The following is a 23,552-nucleotide window of genomic DNA, read 5'->3' as shown; positions in this document are numbered from 1 at the left end:
ACACCCTGAGCATGAAATCCCCTGGCACCGTGCATGGAACCAAGACCATGAAACCCTGGCAACGAGCAGGTAATTTAAAAGTAATTTGAAGCCTTACTGTAGGACTTAATGTGTAATGGGCATTGCGGTGTGTGGCATAATGTAGCACGGACATTGCGGTGTGTGTCATAATGTGTCACAGGCATTACAGTGTGTGTGGCATACTATATCACGGGCATTGTGGACGGTATGTGGTAGGGTGGTCTTCAGTATGCCGAATGTCGGGATCCCGGCGCACAGTATACCGGCGCCGGAATCCCGACACCCGGCATACCGACATCTATTCTCCCTCGTGGGGATCCACGCCCCCCCTGGAGGGAGAATAAAATAGCGTGGCGCGCGTAATGCGCCACCATGCCCTGCCCGCAGCGAGCCCGCAAGGGGCTCCTTTGCGCTCGCCACAGTGTCGGTATGCCGGCGTTCGGGCTCCCGGCGCCGGTATGCTGGTCGCCGGGAGCCCGGCCGCTGGCATACCATACTACACCCTAGCGGTATAATGTATCAGGCATTGCAGTGTGTGGCATAATGTATAACGGGCATTGCGTTGTGTGGCATAGGGTATAACGGGCATTGCGGTATGTGTCACAGGCGTTACGGTGTGTGTGGTATACTATATAACGGGCATTGTGGTATGTGGTATAATGTATCACGGACATTGCAGTGTGTGGCATAATGTATCACGGACATTGCGGTGTGTGTCATAATGTGTCACAGGCATTGTATGTGCTATAATGTATCAGGGGCATTGCATTGTGTAGCATAATGTATAACGGGCATTGCGATTCTGTCATAATGTGTCACAGGCATTATGGTGTGTGGCATAGTTTGTCGGGAGCATTATGGTGTGTGGCATAATTTGTCGGGGGCATTACGGTGTGTGGCATATTGTGTCATGTGCATTATTGTGTGTGGCATAATGTCTAAGGGCCATTGCAGTATGTGGCATAATGTATATACTGGTCATTACTATAAGGAGGAAACATGACAAATAATGTAAAGGGCATGAATCAGGATTATTTTTCTTTCCTGTGGTGGCCAACCTCTGGGCGTGCAGGTTGCAAAACTGGGGTATATGGTAGTCTTTTCCTGCAATGTCACGCCCCTTTATGCAAAGCCACGCCCATTTAAGCAAGGCCACACCCTTTTTTTGCAGCGCGCCCCTTCACCGCGCACAGATTCATCGCTTTACTAGTACCAATTATGGTGGGGGGCGCCAGAGAATTTTTTGGCTTGGGGGAGAAAAATTTCTAGTTACGCCACTGGCCACAGCGCACCAGCCTAGTGCTGATACGCCATGTCTCTCTCCCCAGCCAGCTCCACTGGACATGCGTGAGATCTCACTACTATCGCAGGATCTCCTATGCAGCCCAACAACCACTGCAGCCAGGGACAGAGCTGTCCCTGCTATGGCGAATGGGCAATGACACCTGCAGCTGATGATATCGATAGCTGAAGGTGTCGTAATGGTCATTGCCACTGACTATTCATTCATACCTTGCCCGGCATATCAGCTTGATAGCATTAGAGATAATGACCCGGGTCATGAAAGGGTCCAGAAAAAAACAAAACATTGTGAATGACCCATAAATCCAACCTGAGTAGCGACCTGGGTTGGACACCATACGACCCAGATTACAGGGCGGTGTGAATGTGTAATCCCGGTCATCTGACCCTGGTCCCGTTAACAATAAGGACAGCTGGCTTACCGGCGCTTGGGGAGGTCATCGCCAAGCGCTGGCAGAGGATAAGCCCTGGCAATAACCTAGCTCTAGCCTGCGGTGTGAAGGGTTTTTTTTAAGCCGCTGTGACACGGCTTGAAATCTGTATTCAGTGAGCCGGACTGGATCCAGGATTCTGGTCTCAAAGGGGTATAATTAATGTTATATGTGTGCTGTGAACAGTTATCTGAGTGGACATAGGTAGTCTATCCCTGACCACCTCACAGGGGGACACAAAACATAGTGAAGGGGAGGTTAATATATTTAATCAAATAAAAAAAAAGGTTAAAAGAAGCTAGTAGTCAAAAACGCTTGGGAAAACAATGAATCCAGGCATCAAGGCAAAAACGAGAACCAATGTGGAGCAAGAGCATCATTCCAAACATATTTTATGTACATGGACCAAGATGTGCTACAAATCATTATCACCTTTCCAGTAGCTTTCTGGCAGTAGCACACGTACGTCTGCCTGACACAAACACAAGTGTTCAGGCAGTCAGCGTATCATGGTAAGGAGGTAAGATGGAGAAGATCACAGCGATACCAGAACTCAGAGCGGCATCCCAAAGCCTCTCTGCTCACCACATACTGGGGTAGATGTATTAACCTGTACAAGGCATAAGGAAGTGATAAACCAGTGATAAAGCAGTGTTAAGTGCAAGGTGTTAATGCACCAGCTAATCAGCTCCTGTTAATTTACATATGGGAGCTGATTGGCTGGTGTGTTTATCACCTTGCATTTATCAATGGTTTATCACTTCCTTATGCCTTCTCCAGGTTAATACATCTGCCCCAGTGTGCCATGTAACTCTGTAGACTCGCAGCACCGAGGGTTCAGAAGATTAATCATGAAAAGCAGTGTGAAGACACAAACCAAAGAAAAAGATAACACACACACACACACACACACACACACACACACACATATATATACATTCAGTATAGGCGATGCTTCACCCTGTACATTGCACCCCCGAGAGACTGCACATATACTAAATATACTGATACTTTAATGGCAGGACGGAGTACCGGGGATTAGTGCTGCCACAGTCCGGGGGGGCCGCAGCACATCATCACCCACTACATCACTCGCGTCTGCATTCCGCAGGCACCCTGTACACAGCCAGGGCACTGTGACATCAGCAATTCTAGACCCCCGGGCACCAGCAGCACACAGCGGCGTACAGCAGTGATACATACCGCGCCATATGCCTCCTCCCTCTGGCATTCTCTTCAATGCCTCCTCCACTTCTCCCGCATGCCGGTGAGGCTCACACCGAGAGCTCCGGCTGTCAGCCGGTCATGTCCCCGCAGCATAACTTTTGTCTGTTGCGGACTCAAGTGCTGTGGGGGACCTGGAACTGCACCCTGCAGCCAGCAGAGCCTGGCGGAGCGCCCTGAGTGTTACATCATGACCTCACGTGTTTTGGGGGGCTAGGCTGGGTTGGGCCTGGGTGGCACAGAGCCCTGCTCTGGCACTGTTCCCAAACTTGCAAGCTAATCAAAGGTCATAAGTACTTAGTACTGTATGTTATGAATGGTTAATGTTTTTGGAAATATAGTATGTAAGTTAATCATTTTTATATGCATATAATTATATTCATACAACAAATATATTTGACTAAATAAAGTCTGTGCATTTTGTTACACCTGACACATTTGATGTGAAAAATGAATACAATTCTGAATTATACATTTATAATACATACGTAAGGGTTTTCATATTATCTGATATGTTATTATTTTATTCCAATATGAATAGTTCTTTTATATTAAACATTTAGCAGACACATTCATTTTACATACATTCAACAAACTTAGCTTTAGGCTACAGGCAAATCATGAGTTGTACATGTACTCTGCACCTCACTAGCCCTTATGTCATACTTGCCTACCTGACCCTCTCCATGAGGGAGAAAATGCTCTGTTCCTGGTAATGTATGATTGCCATCACATGTGGTGAGCTAGTTAATTGATAAGAAAGGTGTTTCACCACAGGTGATGGCAATCATACATTACCAGGAAAGTCCAGGAACAGAGCAGTTTCTCCCTCATAGAGGGCTTGTGCCCTTTTTCTGTTTCTATGAACTGTTTCCCCAACATTCCAGGCCAAGTGTTTCCCATGTGCTGTTACTGACCACAGGTGCTCTGTCCCCAGCCCACCCTGTGCTAATTACTTATGGCATTGGGCCTGTAGTCTTCTCCAGCTGCACACACATAACAAAGAAGCTGTTGCACGGAGGCCTCAGGAGGATGTTCTACACAATTTACTGAGGCGTTGCACCTGCAGATCCTCGTTCTGTGACCAGGCTCTGACATAGCTGTGTGCGAAGAGCAAGATCCTATTCAGAGTGCGTTCATAGTTCATATGTCTTGAAGCCATAATTATATATTCCTGACGATCTTGAAGTTTGGGACAGTTGCACTTGTCAGTCACCCAAATATATTCACGGTGCACAAGGGGGAACTTGCTCTTATATACATGCTTCACCTGTATGTCATAGCGTGTCTCCTTTCCCATTATCTTCCTCCCCAAAATCTTTCCATGGATCACTGCACAGAGAGGGATAAGCAAAAGTTATTTTAGTACTTAATAAATTATAATTTTATTGTTGTGGAATAGGTTAAATGATATATGATGAAAAATAAAATGCAACTTGCGTGGAGTTCATCTGCCTAAGGCCCTCATTCCGAGTTGATCGCTCGCTAGCTGCTTTTAGCAGCCGTGCAAGCGCTAAGCCGCCGCCCTCTGGGAGTGTATCTTAGCTTAGCAGAAGTGCAACCGAAAGGATTGCAGCGCTGCTACAAAAAAAGATTGTGCAGTTTCAGAGTAGCTCGAGACTTACTCCTAGCTAGCGATCACTTCAGACTGTTTAGTTCCTGTTTTGACGTCACGAACACGCCCTGCGTTCGGCCAGCCACGCCTGCGTTTTTCCAGGCACGCCCGCGTTTGTATCTGACACGCCTGTGTTTTTACACACACTCCCCGAAAACGGTCAGTTACCTCCCAGAAACACCCTCTTCCTGTCAATCACTCTGCGGCCAGCAGTGCGACTGAAAAGCGGCGCTAGAGCTTGTGTAAAACTGCATCGGCTTTTGTGAAAGTATGTCGCGCATGCGCATTGAGCCGCATACGCATGCCCAGAAGTGCCGATTTTTTACCTGATCACTGCGCTGCGAACAACGGCAGCTAGCGATCAACTCGGAATGAGGGCCTAAGTGCGATTACCGGTATAAGTACTGCCTAAGATATGGATATTGTTACATCACAGCTTCTAGTCCTGTTAGTGAATACAATGGCTGCCATCTAAGGAAGCAATTCAACAAAGATTATAATAATGTGAGGTCATGTTGTGAGACTATGTGCCACTGTTATGAGCGCTGGCACGCCGGTCCGGAAATCCAAGATTTGGGCAACTTCTTTTAATATCGTTAGATGAATCTGAATCCTAATTTGTGAGTCATTTTAGCATTTAAGTCACTCCTGCCTAATAACAGGAAAAATAGGGACGGGATTCAGTTCAGCAATGGTGAGAATTGTTTGTAAAAGGATTTGGCATATCCTATAGGGATCAGTACGTAATCCCGCTGGACGGGATCCCGGCGGTCGAAATACTGACGCCGGAATCCCGAGCACACAATCCCGACAGGGGTGGCGAGCGGAACGCAGCCCCTTGCGGGCTCGCTTCGCTCGCTACGCTCGGCACACTATTATATTCTCCCTCTATGGGTGTCGTGGACACCCACGGAGGGAGAATATGTCGGGATTGTGGCGGTCGGGATTCCGGCGTCAGTATTTCGACCGCCGGGATCCCGTCCAGCAGGATGTTGACCGCATCCCATCCTATAACATGGACTCAGAGCATCTCAAGTAAGTATTCCAAATATATGACCTGATTAAATATTTACTTTACCTATCGTCCTGAAAACTTTAATGACTGGGAAAGTAAATTCAGTGACGGTATACTGCAGCCTTCACAAGCTATGTAACCAACTCAACTCCTAGTCACTGATAAATGAGTATAAATACTTTGCAGGTGGAGCACTGAGACCTCTCATACAGCAGGAGCTGAAGGCAATTTATTAGAGCGTTGAGCAGTGGTTCCCAAACTGTGAGGTAACTGTATTATACCCACACTTATCATGCAGCAAAAGCAGGAAGCGGGGGAGTGAAAACTCCTTCCTCCGGCGATCGCTGCCAGAGCTCCTCAGCGCATCAGCCTAGTGTTTATGCACTGTGACTCTCCCCAGGCCGGCTCCACATGGCATGCATGAGATCTCGCTACTATCATGACAGCTCACATGGAGCCCAGAGCTTGCAGCCACCACAGCCAGGGACAACGCTGTGCCTGGCTGTGGTGTATGTGCAACGACAGCTGCAGCTGCCGAAATCCATAGCTGCAGGTATGAGAAAGATCAGTGCAACTGACCATTCATACATTGCCCCTGCATATTGGCGTGCTGTCTTGTAGATAGCAGCGCAGATATAGACAGAGGCACATAACGCCCCTGCACTCAGCACACACCTCCGCAGTCTTACATGGGGGAGAAACGATATCAGTGTACATAATGTGCGCTGATACCACTTTTTCTCCATATAGGAGGATCTTACATCTATCCCAGTGTGCCTAGGCTCTTGCAGGGATGCTTTAGGTTGGTGGTCCAGGACCAAATCAAATGATCTATTGTCAAAGTCACAGGCAAAACTAGTGCTAGTGGCTGTCAATCATAACACATGTGGACAGTCAGAAACTCAACTGTACACCACCACATAACTGTACACCACCACATAACTGTACACCACCACATAACTGTACGTCACCACATAACTGTATACCACCACATAACTGTATACCACCACATAAATGTACACCATCACATAACTGTACGTCACCACATAACTGTACACCACCACATAACTGTACGTCACCACATAACTGTATGTCACCACATAACTGTAAACCACCACATAACTGTACACCACCACATAACTGTACACCACCACATAACTGTACGTCACCACATAACTGTATACCACCACATAACTGTATACCACCACATAAATGTACACCATCACATAACTGTACGTCACCACATAACTGTACACCACCACATAACTGTACGTCACCACATAACTGTATACCACCACATAACTGTACACCACCACATAACTGTACACCACCACATAACTGTACGTCACCACATAACTGTATACCACCACATAACTGTATACCACCACATAAATGTACACCATCACATAACTGTACGTCACCACATAACTGTACACCACCACATAACTGTACGTCACCACATAACTGTATGTCACCACATAACTGTAAACCACCACATAACTGTATACCACCACATAACTGTACATCACCACATAACTGTACACCACCACATAATTGTACACCCCCACATAACTGTACATCACCACATAACTGTGCGTCACCACATAACTGTATACCACCACATAACTGTACATCACCACATAACTGTATACCACCACATAACTGTATGTCACCACATAACTGTAAACCACCACATAACTGTAGGTCACCACATAACTGTAAACCACCACATAACTGTATACCACCACATAACTGTACATCACCACATAACTGTACACCACCACATAATTGTACACCCCCACATAACTGTACATCACCACATAACTGTGCGTCACCACATAACTGTATACCACCACATAACTGTACACCACCACATACCTGTATACCACCACATAACTGTACGTCACCACATAACTGTACACCACCACATAATTGTACACCATCACATAACTGTATACCACCACATGACTCTACGTCACCACATAACTGTACACCACCACGTAACTGTACATCACCACATAACTGTATACAACAACATAACTGTACGTCACCACATAACTGTATACCACCACATAACTGTATACCACCACATAACTGTATACTTACCACCACATAACTGCACGTCACCACTTTACTGTATACCACCACATAACTGTACACCACCACATAACTGTACGTCTCAACATAACTGTACACCACCACATAACTGTATACCACCACATAATTGTACACCACCACATAACTGTACACCACCACATAACTGTATACCACCACATAACTGTACATCACCACATAACTGTACACCACCACATAACTGTATACCACCACATAACTGTACATCACCACATAACTGTATACCACCACATAACTGTACGTCACCACATTACTGTATACCACCACATAACTGTACACCACCTCATAACTGTATACCACCACATAACTGTACGTCACCACATAACTGTACACCACCACATAACTGTATACCACCACATAATTGTACACCACCACATAACTGTATACCACCACATAACTGTACGTCACCACATTACTGTATACCACCACATAACTGTACACCACCACATAACTGTATACCACCACATAATTGTACGTCACCACATAACTGTACACCACCACATAATTGTACACCACCACATAACTGTACACCACCACATAACTGTATGTCACCACATAACTGTATACCACAACATAACTGTACGTCACCACATAACTGTAATACCACCACATAACTGTACATCACCACATAACTGTATACCACCACATAACTGTACACCACCACATAACTGTATACCACCACATAACTGTACGTCACCACATAACTGTACACCACCACATAATTGTACACCACCACATAACTGTACACCACCACATAACTGTATACCACCACATAACTGTACGTCACCACATTACTGTATACCACCACATAACTGTATACCACCACATAACTGTACATCACCACATAACTGTATACCACCACATAACTGTACATCACCACATAACTGTATACCACCACATAACTGTACACCACCACATAACTGTATACCACCACATAACTGTACGTCACCACATAACTGTACACCACCACATAACTGTACGTCACCACATAACTGTATGCCACCACATAACTGTACGTCACCACATAACTGTATACCACCACATAACTGTACATCATCACATACCTGTATACCACCACATAACTGTACGTCACCACATAACTGTATACCACCACATAACTGTACACCACCACATAACTGTAGACCACCACATGACTCTACGTCACCACATAACTGTACACCACCACATAATTGTACACCACCACATAACTGTACACCACCATATAACTGTACATCACCACATACCTGTATACCACCACATAACTGTACATCACCACATAACTGTATACCACCACATAACTGTACATCACCACATAACTGTATACCACCACATAACTGCACGTCACCACTTTACTGTATACCACCACATAACTGTACACCACCACATAACTGTATACCACCACATAACTGTACGTCTCGACATAACTGTACACCAACACATAACTGTACACCAACACATAACTGTACACCACCACATAACTGTACGTCACCACATAACTGTACACCACCACATAACTGTATACCACCACATAATTGTACACCACCACATAACTGTATACCACCACATAACTGTACGTCACCACATAACTGTATACCACCACATAACTGTACATCACCACATAACTGTGTACCACCACATAACTGTATGTCACCACATTACTGTATACCACCACATAACTGTACACCATCTCATAACTGTACGTCACCACATAACTGTACACCACCACATAACTGTATACCACCACATAATTGTACACCACCACATAACTGTATACCACCACATAACTGTACGTCACCACATTACTGTATACTACCACATAACTGTACGTCACCACATAACTGTACACCACCACATAACTGTATACCACCACATAATTGTACACCACCACATAACTGTATACCACCACATAACTGTATGTCCCCACATTACTGTATACCACCACATAACTGTACACCACCACATAACTGTATACCACCACATAATTGTACGTCACCACATAACTGTACACCACCACATAATTGTACACCACCACATAACTGTACACCACCACATAACTGTATGTCACCACATAACTGTATACCACAACATAACTGTACGTCACCACATAACTGTAATACCACCACATAACTGTACATCACCACATAACTGTATACCACCACATAACTGTACACCACCACATAACTGTATACCACCACATAACTGTACGTCACCACATAACTGTACACCACCACATAATTGTACACCACCACATAACTGTACACCACCACATAACTGTATACCACCACATAACTGTACGTCACCACATTACTGTATACCACCACATAACTGTATACCACCACATAACTGTACATCACCACATAACTGTATACCACCACATAACTGTACATCACCACATAACTGTATACCACCACATAACTGTACACCACCACATAACTGTATACCACCACATAACTGTACGTCACCACATAACTGTACACCACCACATAACTGTACGTCACCACATAACTGTATGCCACCACATAACTGTACGTCACCACATAACTGTATACCACCACATAACTGTACATCATCACATACCTGTATACCACCACATAACTGTACGTCACCACATAACTGTATACCACCACATAACTGTACACCACCACATAACTGTATACCACCACATGACTCTACGTCACCACATAACTGTACACCACCACATAATTGTACACCACCACATAACTGTACACCACCATATAACTGTACATCACCACATAACTGTATACCACCACATAACTGTACATCACCACATAACTGTATACCACCACATAACTGTACATCACCACATAACTGTATACCACCACATAACTGCACGTCACCACTTTACTGTATACCACCACATAACTGTACACCACCACATAACTGTATACCACCACATAACTGTACGTCTCGACATAACTGTACACCAACACATAACTGTACACCACCACATAACTGTACGTCACCACATAACTGTACACCACCACATAACTGTATACCACCACATAATTGTACACCACCACATAACTGTATACCACCACATAACTGTACGTCACCACATAACTGTATACCACCACATAACTGTACATCACCACATAACTGTGTACCACCACATAACTGTATGTCACCACATTACTGTATACCACCACATAACTGTACACCATCTCATAACTGTACGTCACCACATAACTGTACACCACCACATAACTGTATACCACCACATAATTGTACACCACCACATAACTGTATACCACCACATAACTGTACGTCACCACATTACTGTATACTACCACATAACTGTACACCACCACATAACTGTATACCACCACATAACTGTACGTCACCACATAACTGTACACCACCACATAACTGTATACCACCACATAATTGTACACCACCATATAACTGTACGTCACCACATAACTGTACACCACCACATAACTGTACATCACCACATAACTGTATACCACCACATAACTGTACATCACCACATAACTGTATACCACCACATAACTGTATACCACCACATAACTGTACATCACCACATAACTGTATACTTACCACCACATAACTGCATGTCACCACTTTACTGTATACCACCACATAACTGTACACCACCACATAACTGTATACCACCACATAACTGTACGTCTCAACATAACTGTACACCACCACATAACTGTATACCACCACATAACTGTATACCACCACATAACTGTACATCACCACATAACTGTATACCACCACATAACTGTACGTCTCAACATAACTGTACATCACCACATAACTGTATACCACCACATAACTGTATACCACCACATAACTGTACATCACCACATAACTGTATACCACCACATAACTGCACGTCACCACTTTACTGTATACCACCACATAACTGTACACCACCACATAACTGTATACCACCACATAACTGTATACCACCACATAACTGTACGTCTCGACATAACTGTAGTGTACACCACCACATAACTGTATACCACCACATAATTGTACACCACCACATAACTGTATACCACCACATAACTGTACACCACCACATAACTGTATACCACCACATAACTGTACATCACCACATAACTGTATACCACCACATAACTGTACATCACCACATTACTGTATACCACCACATAACTGTACACCACCACATAACTGTATACCACCACATAACTGTACATCACCACATAACTGTATACCACCACATAACTGTACATCACCACATTACTGTATACCACCACATAACTGTACACCACCACATAACTGTATACCACCACATAACTGTACGTCACCACATAACTGTACACCACCACATAACTGTATACCACCACATAATTGTACACCACCACATAACTGTACGTCACCACATAACTGTACACCACCACATAACTGTACACCACCACATAATTGTACACCACCACATAACTGTACACCACCACATAACTGTACGTCACCACATAACTGTACACCACCACATAACTGTATACCACCACATAATTGTACACCACCACATAACTGTATACCACCACATAACTGTACGTCACCACATAACTGTATACCACCACATAACTGTACATCACCACATAACTGTGTACCACCACATAACTGTATGTCACCACATTACTGTATACCACCACATAACTGTACACCATCTCATAACTGTACGTCACCACATAACTGTACACCACCACATAACTGTATACCACCACATAATTGTACACCACCACATAACTGTATACCACCACATAACTGTACGTCACCACATTACTGTATACTACCACATAACTGTACACCACCACATAACTGTATACCACCACATAACTGTACGTCACCACATAACTGTACACCACCACATAACTGTATACCACCACATAATTGTACACCACCATATAACTGTACGTCACCACATAACTGTACACCACCACATAACTGTACATCACCACATAACTGTATACCACCACATAACTGTACACCACCACATAACTGTATACCACCACATAACTGTACACCACCACATAACTGTACGTCACCACATAACTGTACACCACCACATAATTGTACACCACCACATAACTGTAAACCACCACATAACTGTACATCACCACATAACTGTATACCACCACATAACTGTACATCACCACATAACTGTATACCACCACATAACTGTACACCACCACATAACTGTACATCACCACATAACTGTATACCACCACATAACTGTACATCACCACATAACTGTACATCACCACATAACTGTATACCACTACATAACTGTACACCACCACATAACTGTACATCACCACATAACTGTAGGTCACCACATAACTGTACACCACCACATAACTGTACACCACCACATAACTGTACACCACCACATAACTGTATACCGCCACATAACTAAACCTGAAGGATGACAGGTAGGCACAATTTACTAAATGTAATTTTTTTTTTTTAACCAAATATATCAAATAAACTTTTTTCCTAGGGGTGTCGTGAAAATTATTGCTGATACTCTAGGGCGCCGTGACTCAAGAAAGTTTGGGGACCACTGGCATAGAGAATTGAATACACTTACAAACATGTAATAAAAAGATATATATATAGGGCTAATATTTCAGTGCTATCTTTACATGTTTCAGGGCAAGTATCCTTCTACATACAACTGGAGAGTACTATAATTGTCAGGTAGTACAAAGAAAATATAAATAGCTAAATTAAGAAAGTCAAATTTGCACATTGATAAAATGTAATATAGAAATGTATGCCTCTGATGTTCATAAATTTGCTTGTGAGTACAGCCAATATATTGAGCCCTGCTTTGCAAAAGATAAACTATATACAAAGATGATCAATTTTCTTGTATGTATAATACACTCTATATGGGTGTAGTATGCGCGCTGACCGCCGGTCAGCATACTGACACCTGGATCCCGGCAGCGGAAGGCCGGACAAGCCCCTTGCGGGATCACTGTGCTCACCACGGCCTCTATTCCCAATGTATAGGTGTCGTGGACCCCCACTCATGAATAGTGCCTGTTGGTCGGCATGCCGACTATCGGGATTGTGAGGGGACGGGATGTAGGGGGAGGTTTTGTGACCGCCGGTCACATAACTACATCCCCTCTATACAGCAAAAACCGCACATCCTACTTGTTCAACCTGTTGGATGTTATTGACATTTTTCTCGCCACAGAAATTATAGGGCCATTCTAGTTTTGAGACTTATGTCCATTTTTCATATTCAACCATTTTTCTGTTTTATGAACTACATTTTTTAATTCCTATTACACTATAGAGATTTTGAAGATTTTGGGGGTACACCTCCCTTTATTTTTGGACAATCAGCCCCTACTCGTGCACTCTCCAGCACCCATTAATTCTAATACAGACCATATTAATATGCCTGAGCAATCTAATTTCAGAACAGCCTTTCCCAGAAAAGTTTTAGATGTAAAAAAGACTACATGAGAATTAAGTATTCCTCGACAAAATTAAACATCTTAATATTAATTAATATATTAATTTCTTACTTTAAACTATGAACAATTACAAATTCTCACATTTATGTATTAGGGGTTACTATATGCCTCCATTAAAAGTTGTGATACATTTAAAAAATGAATAAATACAAATTATTTTTCAGAATCAACAAAAAATAAGAATTTACTTACCGATAATTCTATTTCTCGTAGTCCGTAGTGGATGCTGGGGACTCCGTAAGGACCATGGGGATTAGCGGCTCCGCAGGAGACTGGGCACAAAAGTAAAGCTTTAGAACTACCTGGTGTGTACTGGCTCCTCCCCCCATGACCCTCCTCCAAGCCTCAGTTAGGATACTGTGCCCGGACGAGCGTACACAATAAGGAAGGATTTTGAATCCCGGGTAAGACTCATACCAGCCACACCAATCACACAGTACAACTCGTGATCTAAACCCAGTTAACAGCATGATAACAGAGGAGCCTCTAGAAAAGATGGCTCACTACAGCAATAACCCGATTTTTTGGTAACAATAACTATGTACCAGTATTGCAGACAATCCGCACTTGGGATGGGCGCCCAGCATCCACTACGGACTACGAGAAATAGAATTATCGGTAAGTAAATTCTTATTTTCTCTAACGTCCTAAGTGGATGCTGGGGACTCCGTAAGGACCATGGGGATTATACCAAAGCTCCCAAACGGGCGGGAGAGTGCGGATGACTCTGCAGCACCAAATGAGAGAACTCCAGGTCCTCCTCAGCCAGGATATCAATTTTGTAGAATTTTACAAACGTATTTGCTCCTGACCAAGTAGCTGCTCGGCAAAGTTGTAAAGCCGAGACCCCTCGGGCAGCCGCCCAAGATGAGCCCATCTTCCTTGTGGAGTGGGCATTTACAGATTTTTGGCTGTGGCAGGCCTGCCACAGAATGTGCAAGCTGAATTGTACTACAAATCCAACGAGCAATAGTCTGCTTAGAAGCAGGAGCACCCAGCTTGTTGGGTGCATACAGGATAAACAGCGAGTCAGATTTTCTGACTCCAGCCGTCCTGGAAACATATATTTTCAGGGCCCTGATAACGTCTAGCAACTTGGAGTCCTCCAAGTCCCTAGTAGCCGCAGACACCACAATAGGTTGGTTCAGGTGAAACGCTGAAACCACCTTAGGGAGAAACTGAGGACGAGTCCTCAATTCCGCCCTGTCCGAATGGAAAATCAGATAAGGGCTTTTACAGGATAAAGCCGCCAATTCTGACACGCGCCTGGCCCAGGCCAGGGCCAACAGCATGACCACTTTCCATGTGAGATATTTTAACTCCACAGATTTAAGTGGTTCAAACCAATGTGACTTTTGGAACCCAAAAACTACATTGAGATCTCAAGGTGCCACTGGAGGCACAAAAGGAGGCTGTATATGCAGTACCCCTTTTACAACGTCTGAACTTCAGGGACTGAAGCTAGTTCTTTTTGGAAGAAAATTGACAGGGCCGAAATTTGAACCTTAATGGACCCCAATTTCAGGCCCATAGACACTCCTGTTTGCAGGAAATGTAGGAATCGACCCAGTTGAATTTCCTCCGTCGGGCCTTACTGGCCTCGCACCACGCAACATATTTTCGCCAAATGCGGTGATAATGTTTTGCGGTTACATCCTTCCTGGCTTTGATCAGGATAGGGATGACTTCATCCGGAATGTCTTTTTTCCTTCAGGATCCGGCGTTTAACCGCCATGCCGTCAAACGCAGCCGCGGTAAGTCTTGGAACAGACAGGGTCCTTGCTGGAGCAGGTCCCTTCTTAGAGGTAGAGGCCACGGATCCTCCGTGAGCATCTCTTGAAGTTCCGGTTACCAAGTCCTTCTTGGCCAATCCGGAGCCACGAATATAGTGCTTACTCCTCTCCATCTTATCAATCTCAGTACCTTGGGTATGAGAGGCAGATGCGGGAACACATACACTGACTGGTACACCCACGGTGTTACCAGAGCGTCTACAGCTATTGCCTGAGGGTCCCTTGACCTGGCGCAATACCTGTCGAGTTTTTCCCAACGGTTTATAATCATGTGGAAGACTTCTGGGTGAAGTCCCCACTCTCCCGGGTGGAGGTCGTGTCTGCTGAGGAAGTCTGCTTCCCAGTTGTCCACTCCCGGAATTGCTGACAGTGCTATCACATGATTTTCCGCCCAGCGAAGAATCCTTGCAGCTTCTGCCATTGCCCTCCTGCTTCTTGTGCCACCCTGTCTGTTTACGTGGGTGACTGCCGTGATGTTGTCCGACTGGATCAACACCGGCTGACCTTGAAGCAGAGGTCTTGCTAAGCTTAGAGCATTGTAAATGGCCCTTAGCTTCAGGATATTTATGTGAAGTGATGTCTCCAGGCTTGACCATAAGCCCTGGAAATTCCTTCCTTGTGTGACTGCTCCCCAGCCTCGCAGGCTGGCATCCGTGGTCACCAGGACCCAGTCCTGAATGCCGAATCTGCGGCCCTCTAGAAGATGAGCACTCTGCAACCAACACAGGAGGGACACCCTTGTTCTTGGTGACAGGGTTATCCGCTGATGCATCTGAAGATGCGACCCGGACCATTTGTCCAGCAGGTCCCACTGGAAAGTTCTTGCGTGGAATCTGCCGAATGGGATTGCTTCGTAGGAAGCCACCATTTTACCCAGAACCCTTGTGCATTGATGCACTGAGATTTGGCTCGGTTTTAGGAGGTTCCTGACTAGCTCGGATAACTCCCTGGCTTTCTCCTCCGGGAGAAACACCTTTTTCTGGACTGTGTCCAGGATCATCCCTAGGAACAGAAGACGAGTCGTCGGAACCAGCTGCGATTTTGGAATATTGAGAATCCAATCGTGCTGCCGCAACACTACCTGAGATAGTGCTACACCGAACTCCAACTGTTCCCTGGATCTTACCCTTATCAGGGAATCGTCCAAGTAAGGGATAACTAAAATTCCCTTCCTTCGAAGGAATATCATCATTTCGGCCATTACCTTGGTAAAGACCCGGGGTGCCGTGGACCATCCATACGGCAGCGTCTGAACTGATAGTGACAGTTCTGTACCATAAACCTGAGGTACCCTTGGTGATAAGGGTAAATTTGGACATGAAGGTAAGCATCCTCGATGTCCCGAGATATCATGTAGTCCCCTTCTTCCAGGTTCGCAATCACTGCTCTGAGTGACTCAATCTTGAATTTGATCCTCTGTATGTAAGTGTTCAAAGATTTTAGATTTAGAATCGGTCTCACCGAGCCGTCCGGCTTCGGTACCACAACAGTGTGGAATAATACCCCGTTCCCTGTTGCAGGAGGGGTACCTTGATTATCACCTGCTGGGAATACAGCTTGTGAATGGCTTCCAAAACTGTCTCCCTGTCAGAAGGAGACATCGGTAAAGCCGACTTTAGGAAACGGCGAGGGGGAGACGTCTCGAATTCCAATTTGTACCCCTGAGATATCACCTGAAGGATCCAGAGGTCTACTTGCGAGGGAGCCCACTGCGCGCTGAAATTCATTGAGACGGGCCCCCCACCGTGCCTGATTCTGCTTGTAAAGCCCCAGCGTCATACTGAGGGCTTGGCAGAGGCGGGAGAGGGTTTCTGTTCCTGGGAACTGGCTGATTTCTGCAGCCTTTTTCCTCTCCCTCTGTCATCCAAATGCCGTTTGAAATCCGCATCACCTGACCACTGTCGTGTCCATAACCCTCTACTGGTAGAAATGGACAACGCACTTAGACTTGATGCCAGTCGGCAAATATTCCGCTGTGCATCACGCATATATAGAAATGCATCTTTTAAATGCTCTATAGGCAAAAATATACTGTCCCTATCTAGGGTATCAATATTTTCAGTCAGGGAATCCGACCACGCCAACCCAGCACTGCACATCCAGGCTGAGGCGATTGCTGGTCGCAGTATAACACCAGTATGTGTGTAAATACATTTTAGGATACCCTCCTGCTTTCTATCAGCAGGATCCTTAAGGGCGGCCATCTCAGGAGAGGGTAGAGCCCTTACAAGCGTGTGAGCGCTTTATCCACCCTAGGGGGTGTTTCCCAACGCACCCTAACCTCTGGCGGGAAAGGATATAATGCCAATAACATTTTAGAAATTATCAGTTGTTATCGGGGGAAACCCACGCATCATCACACACCTCATTTAATTTCTCAGATTCAGGAAAACTACAGGTAGTTTTTCCTCACCGAACATAATACCCCTTTTTGGTGGTACTCGTATTATCAGAAATGTGTAAAACATTTTTCATTGCCTCCATCATGTAACGTGTGGCCCTACTGGAAGTCACATTTGTCTCTTCACCGTCGACACTGGAGTCAGTATCCGTGTCGGCGTCTATATCTGCCATCTGAGGTAACGGGCGCTTTAGAGCCCCTGACGGCCTATGAGACGTCTGGACAGGCACAAGCTGAGTAGCCGGCTGTCTCATGTCAACCACTGTCTTTTATACAGAGCTGACACTGTCACGTAATTCCTTCCAACAGTTCATCCACTCAGGTGTCGACCCCCTAGGGGGTGACATCACTATTACAGGCAATCTGCTCCGTCTCCACATCATTTTTCTCCTCATACATGTCGACACAAACGTACCGACATACAGCACACACACAGGGAATGCTCTGATAGAGGACAGGACCCCACTAGCCCTTTGGGGAGACAGAGGGAGAGTTTGCCAGCACACACCAGAGCGCTATATATATACAGGGATAACCTTATATAAGTGTTTTTCCCCTTATAGCTGCTGTATCTTTAATACTGCGCGTAATTAGTGCCCCCCCTCTCTTTTTTAACCCTTTCTGTAGTGTAGTGACTGCAGGGGAGAGCCAGGGAGCTTCCCTCCAACGGAGCTGTGAGGGAAAATGGCGCCAGTGTGCTGAGGAGATAGGCTCCGCCCCCTTATCGGCGGCCTTATCTCCCGTTTTTCTATGTATTCTGGCAGGGGTTAAATGCATCCATATAGCCCAGGAGCTATATGTGATGCATTTTTTGCCATCCAAGGTGTTTTTATTGCGTCTCAGGGCGCCCCCCCCCCAGCGCCCTGCACCCTCAGTGACCGGAGTGTGAAGTGTGCTGAGAGCAATGGCGCACAGCTGCAGTGCTGTGCGCTACCTTGTTGAAGACAGGACGTCTTCTGCCGCCGATTTTCCGGACCTCTTCTGTCTTCTGGCTCTGTAAGGGGGCCGGAGGCGCGGCTCTGGGACCCATCCATGGCTGGGCCTGTGATCGTCCCTCTGGAGCTAATGTCCAGTAGCCTAAGAAGCCCAATCCACTCTGCACGCAGGTGAGTTCGCTTCTTCTCCCCTTAGTCCCTCGATGCAGTGAGCCTGTTGCCAGCAGGTCTCACTGAAAATAAAAAACCTAAAACTAAACTTTTCACTAAGCAGCTCAGGAGAGCCACCTAGTGTGCACCCTTCTCGTTCGGGCACAAAATCCTAACTGAGGCTTGGAGGAGGGTCATGGGGGGAGGAGCCAGTGCACACCAGGTAGTTCTAAAGCTTTACTTTTGTGCCCAGTCTCCTGCGGAGCCGCTAATCCCCATGGTCCTTACGGAGTCCCCAGCATCCACTTAGGACGTTAGAGAAACTATTAATAGCATAAACGTGTTCAGATAATCTTTTATGAGGATATAGTATGCCATCTTTTTAATTATTTTGATTTTATTGTTCTTTTAAGACCACTGCTACATTTAAACCAACATATGCCTTTAGCCAAGATTCTAATAGTAATAAACGATTCTGGTAGGGGAGTTATTCTCATTTTAACTACTGAAGCCTATAATATTAAATGTCACTGTATCTAAAGTTTAGGGACTGTATGTCCCATTTACTGTATGCCATATCGGGAATAGTAGAACCGAGCGATTGTATGTGAAGAGAGGTAGCCTAAACCTCTAGGCATAGGGGGCTGGCAGAGGTGCTTGTCAATCATGTGCTGTAGCCTATGGCTGGCAGGGGGCGTTAGTATGAAAAAGGTATCTAAGGGGCTGTTTGTGTAGGACAAATCCTCTTTGTCCAGATTTCCCACCCTCCCTACTCTGAGTTGCGTAGCTTTATTGAGGCACGAAAGAACGTCAGTTTCACCAGTCCGTGTGCAATTGTTTATTTGAGGTGCGCTTCCCTTGTGACTAGTAGTCAGTTGCACCACTCTGATGAGGGGCAATATCACTACCTGACAGGTGGGTAATCAAGTCGACACCTTCTTGTTGATGGTACTGGTGTTGGTAACTGTGTTATATGGGCACACTGGGCGATCTACGCCTGCAATGCTTGTTTTGTTGTTGTGGTCTGAGCTTTGCAGACAAGATTTCTGGCTGTCCTTTCTTTGCCACCATACTTTTTTGAATACAGTTTTAATACAACTCTAATACGAATTATAATGTAATGCCTTAAATAAATTTGCTAACATTTTCTCTGCCAAATCGAAGTCTCTCTGTCTTCTTTTACGAGAGTTTGGGTTTAATTGGTTGTAAGCATCAATGACACACATTAGCCAACAGAGGGTTTATGATCTAATCTTAAAGCCAGTAATGGGTTTGGCCCATGCTTGACCCTTAAAACATGGCTCTCCCAACTATAGGGTCCAGGTCAATGCTGCTATACAGCTGCTATGAGTTCCTGTTCTTACTCCTGACCCGGGTGGTCTTCAGGTTGCTGGCTGTCGGGGTCCCGGCGACCAGCATACCGGCGCCGGAATCCCGACCGCCGGCATACTGACACAAGTGCTCCTGTGTTCTACCCTGACACACCTCTCCAATAACAGTTTACCACTATACTCAGTTCTTAAGTTTGTTGGAAGTACGTAGAGTAAGGGGATCAGTGTGAAATACCTACAATCAAAATCCAGACGGTCAAAATACCGACAACAATTGACCTATGGTCAAAATACCGACAAGGTCAAGATACCGACATTTAAAATGTCGACAGGTCAAAAGGTCGACACAAGGTTTTCATTGTTTCTTGTGTGTGTAGGTCAACAAGGACACTGTATAAGTTAACTGTGTCCCCTCGCATGGCTCGCTGTGCTTGCCATGCTTCGGGCACATTACTATATTCCCCCTCCAGGTCCGCTGGGATGGTAAAGTATGAACAAGTCTGTTTTGATGAAAAAATCATGAAAAACTCATGCCGACTTTTTGACCTGTCGACATTTTAAATGTCGGTATTTTGAACTTGTGCTGCAACAAATGTTGCTTAAAGAATTAATTTGTAACTGTGTTTATTTGTGCAATATCTGTAAAAAAAAAAAAGGTTAGTTAAAAATGTTAACAGCCCTTTCGTTCATTTGCTGTGGTCTTCAGATTAGGGGTTCCGTTTTCTGCCGTGTCTGGAGGCGCAGGTCTTAATGTGAAAGTCCTGAATTCCTAACTTTCCCTATTTTACCAACCTTGTCCGTGATGATAAGAGGACGTTGGTTTCTCTCTCCGGCTGGTTCCCTGCTCCGGCCGCGTCTCCTGTGTGCTGTGCGGTGCACAGTGTTTACTTGGTGTGACGATACACAGACCGGGACGCCAAGTAAATTCAACACGCTGCACGGCGCTTAGGAGGCACGGCACCAGCCGGAGGGAGAGCACAGCAATATATACATTATTATTATCAGTTATTTATATAGCGCACACATATTCCACAGCACTTTACAGAGAATATTTGGTCATTCACATCAGTGCCTTCCCCAGGGGAGCTTACAATCTATATTTCCTACCACCGGAGGAAACCCACACAAGTACGGGGAGAATATACAAACTCCACACAGTTAGGGCCATGGTGGGAATTGAACCCATGACCTCAGTGCTGTGAGGCAGTAATGCTAACCATTACATCATCCGTACTGCCCATAATAACAAGCGCTCTGTTTTCACAGTGATATTGGAGGTCATTCCGAGTTGTTCGCTCGCAAGGCGATTTTAGCAGAGTTGCTCACGCTAAGCCGCCGCCTACTGGGAGTGAATCTTAGCATCTTAAAATTGCGAACGAAGTAATCGCAATATTGCGTTTACACACCTCGTAGCAGTTTCTGAGTAGCTTCAGACTTACTCGGCATCTGCGATCAGTTCAGTGCTTGTCGTTCCTGGTTTGACGTCACAAACACACCCAGCGTTCGCCCAGACACTCCTCCGTTTCTCCGGCCACTCCTGCGTTTTTTCCGGAAACGGTAGCGTTTTTTCCCACATGCCCATAAAACGGCCTGTTTCCGCCCAGTAACACCCATTTCCTGTCAATCACATTACGATCGCCAGACCGATGAAAAAGCCGTGAGTAAAATTACTAAGTGCATAGCAAATTTACTTGGCGCAGTCGCAGTGCGGACATTGCGCATGCGCATTAAGCGGAAAATCGCTGCGATGCGAAGATTTTTACCGAGCGAACAACTCGGAATGAGGGCCATTATTTCTTCTATTTTTCAGAGCAGCTCAAGCACTAAAAATCCCAGCTGCAGTGCGTTTTTTATTTTTTTATTTTGGTATTTTGAACTTGTCAGTATTTGAAATGTCGTTTTTTTTTACCATGTCTGTATTTTGACATTGTCGGTATTTTGACCATCGGTCAATGGTTGTCGGTATTTTGACCGTCAGGATTTTGATTGTAGGTAAATTGACTGCATCCCATAGTAAGGATTGGCAGCTTTCACTGCAGGTTGATGGAAACAAAATTAAATCGGACCTGACTGAATTGTATAACTATATTATTTTAGAGAAAACTAATAATACTTTTAGAAATTAGTTTATGGGGTATATTCATCATGAAAATATTGTGAACTTAGAATTTTTATCCTTCTCTTTCACAATTTTTTCAAAATTCATCATTTCTGTATACGAAATATATAACTTCCGAAAAACTGCTCCTTTTGCGGAGAGAGTTTTTTGGAAAGTGATATATTTCTCCTTGTTATTGCCGGGTCTCAGGGTCCTCCAAATGCAGGTGCGGCCTCCCTACCTCATCCCCGCCGGCACTCTGGCAACAGAGGTCCCCCCGACCGCCTCACGTCACTTTACTATTCCCTGTTGATCGGTGCCTTACAGCCACGGCCGCCCGCACACCTCCCTGGGACACCAGCAGATCACAGTGGCGGCAGCCGCCCGTAATCGCCAAAGCCCCTACACGGGAAACCCGCAGATCACTGTAGCGCGTAAATGGCAGCTTGTGCAGAGATTTGGTGGCTGTCTGCCATATCAGGATGGTGAACAGTTTCACGGTCAAACTCCGAAAAATATGCTTTTTCGGTGTTTGATGAATGTCACAATTTTATCATCTTCTGAGGAGTGTAGAAATTGTGACATTTTAGT

General features: G+C 45.1%; 1 protein-coding gene across 2 annotated transcripts in view; it reads right to left on the bottom strand.

The window, feature by feature from the left end:
• Window positions 1-3,423: 3,423 nt before the first annotated feature.
• LOC134900568 (ADAMTS-like protein 5) overlaps window positions 3,424-23,552 on the bottom strand; it is a 186,505-nt gene continuing 166,376 nt past the window's right edge. For both annotated transcript variants that reach the window (XM_063914250.1, XM_063914249.1), the window contains one exon: window positions 3,424-4,310. In XM_063914250.1, the coding sequence (XP_063770320.1) occupies window positions 4,003-4,310 (308 nt within the window). In that variant the 3' untranslated portion in view covers window positions 3,424-4,002. The remainder of the gene's footprint in view (window positions 4,311-23,552) is intronic.

Source organism: Pseudophryne corroboree, chromosome 1 (genome assembly GCF_028390025.1).
Source record: "Pseudophryne corroboree isolate aPseCor3 chromosome 1, aPseCor3.hap2, whole genome shotgun sequence".
Taxonomy (NCBI): domain Eukaryota; kingdom Metazoa; phylum Chordata; class Amphibia; order Anura; family Myobatrachidae; genus Pseudophryne; species Pseudophryne corroboree.
Note: the sequence above shows the minus strand (reverse complement) of the source record. Positions and strands in the feature narration are given on the sequence as shown.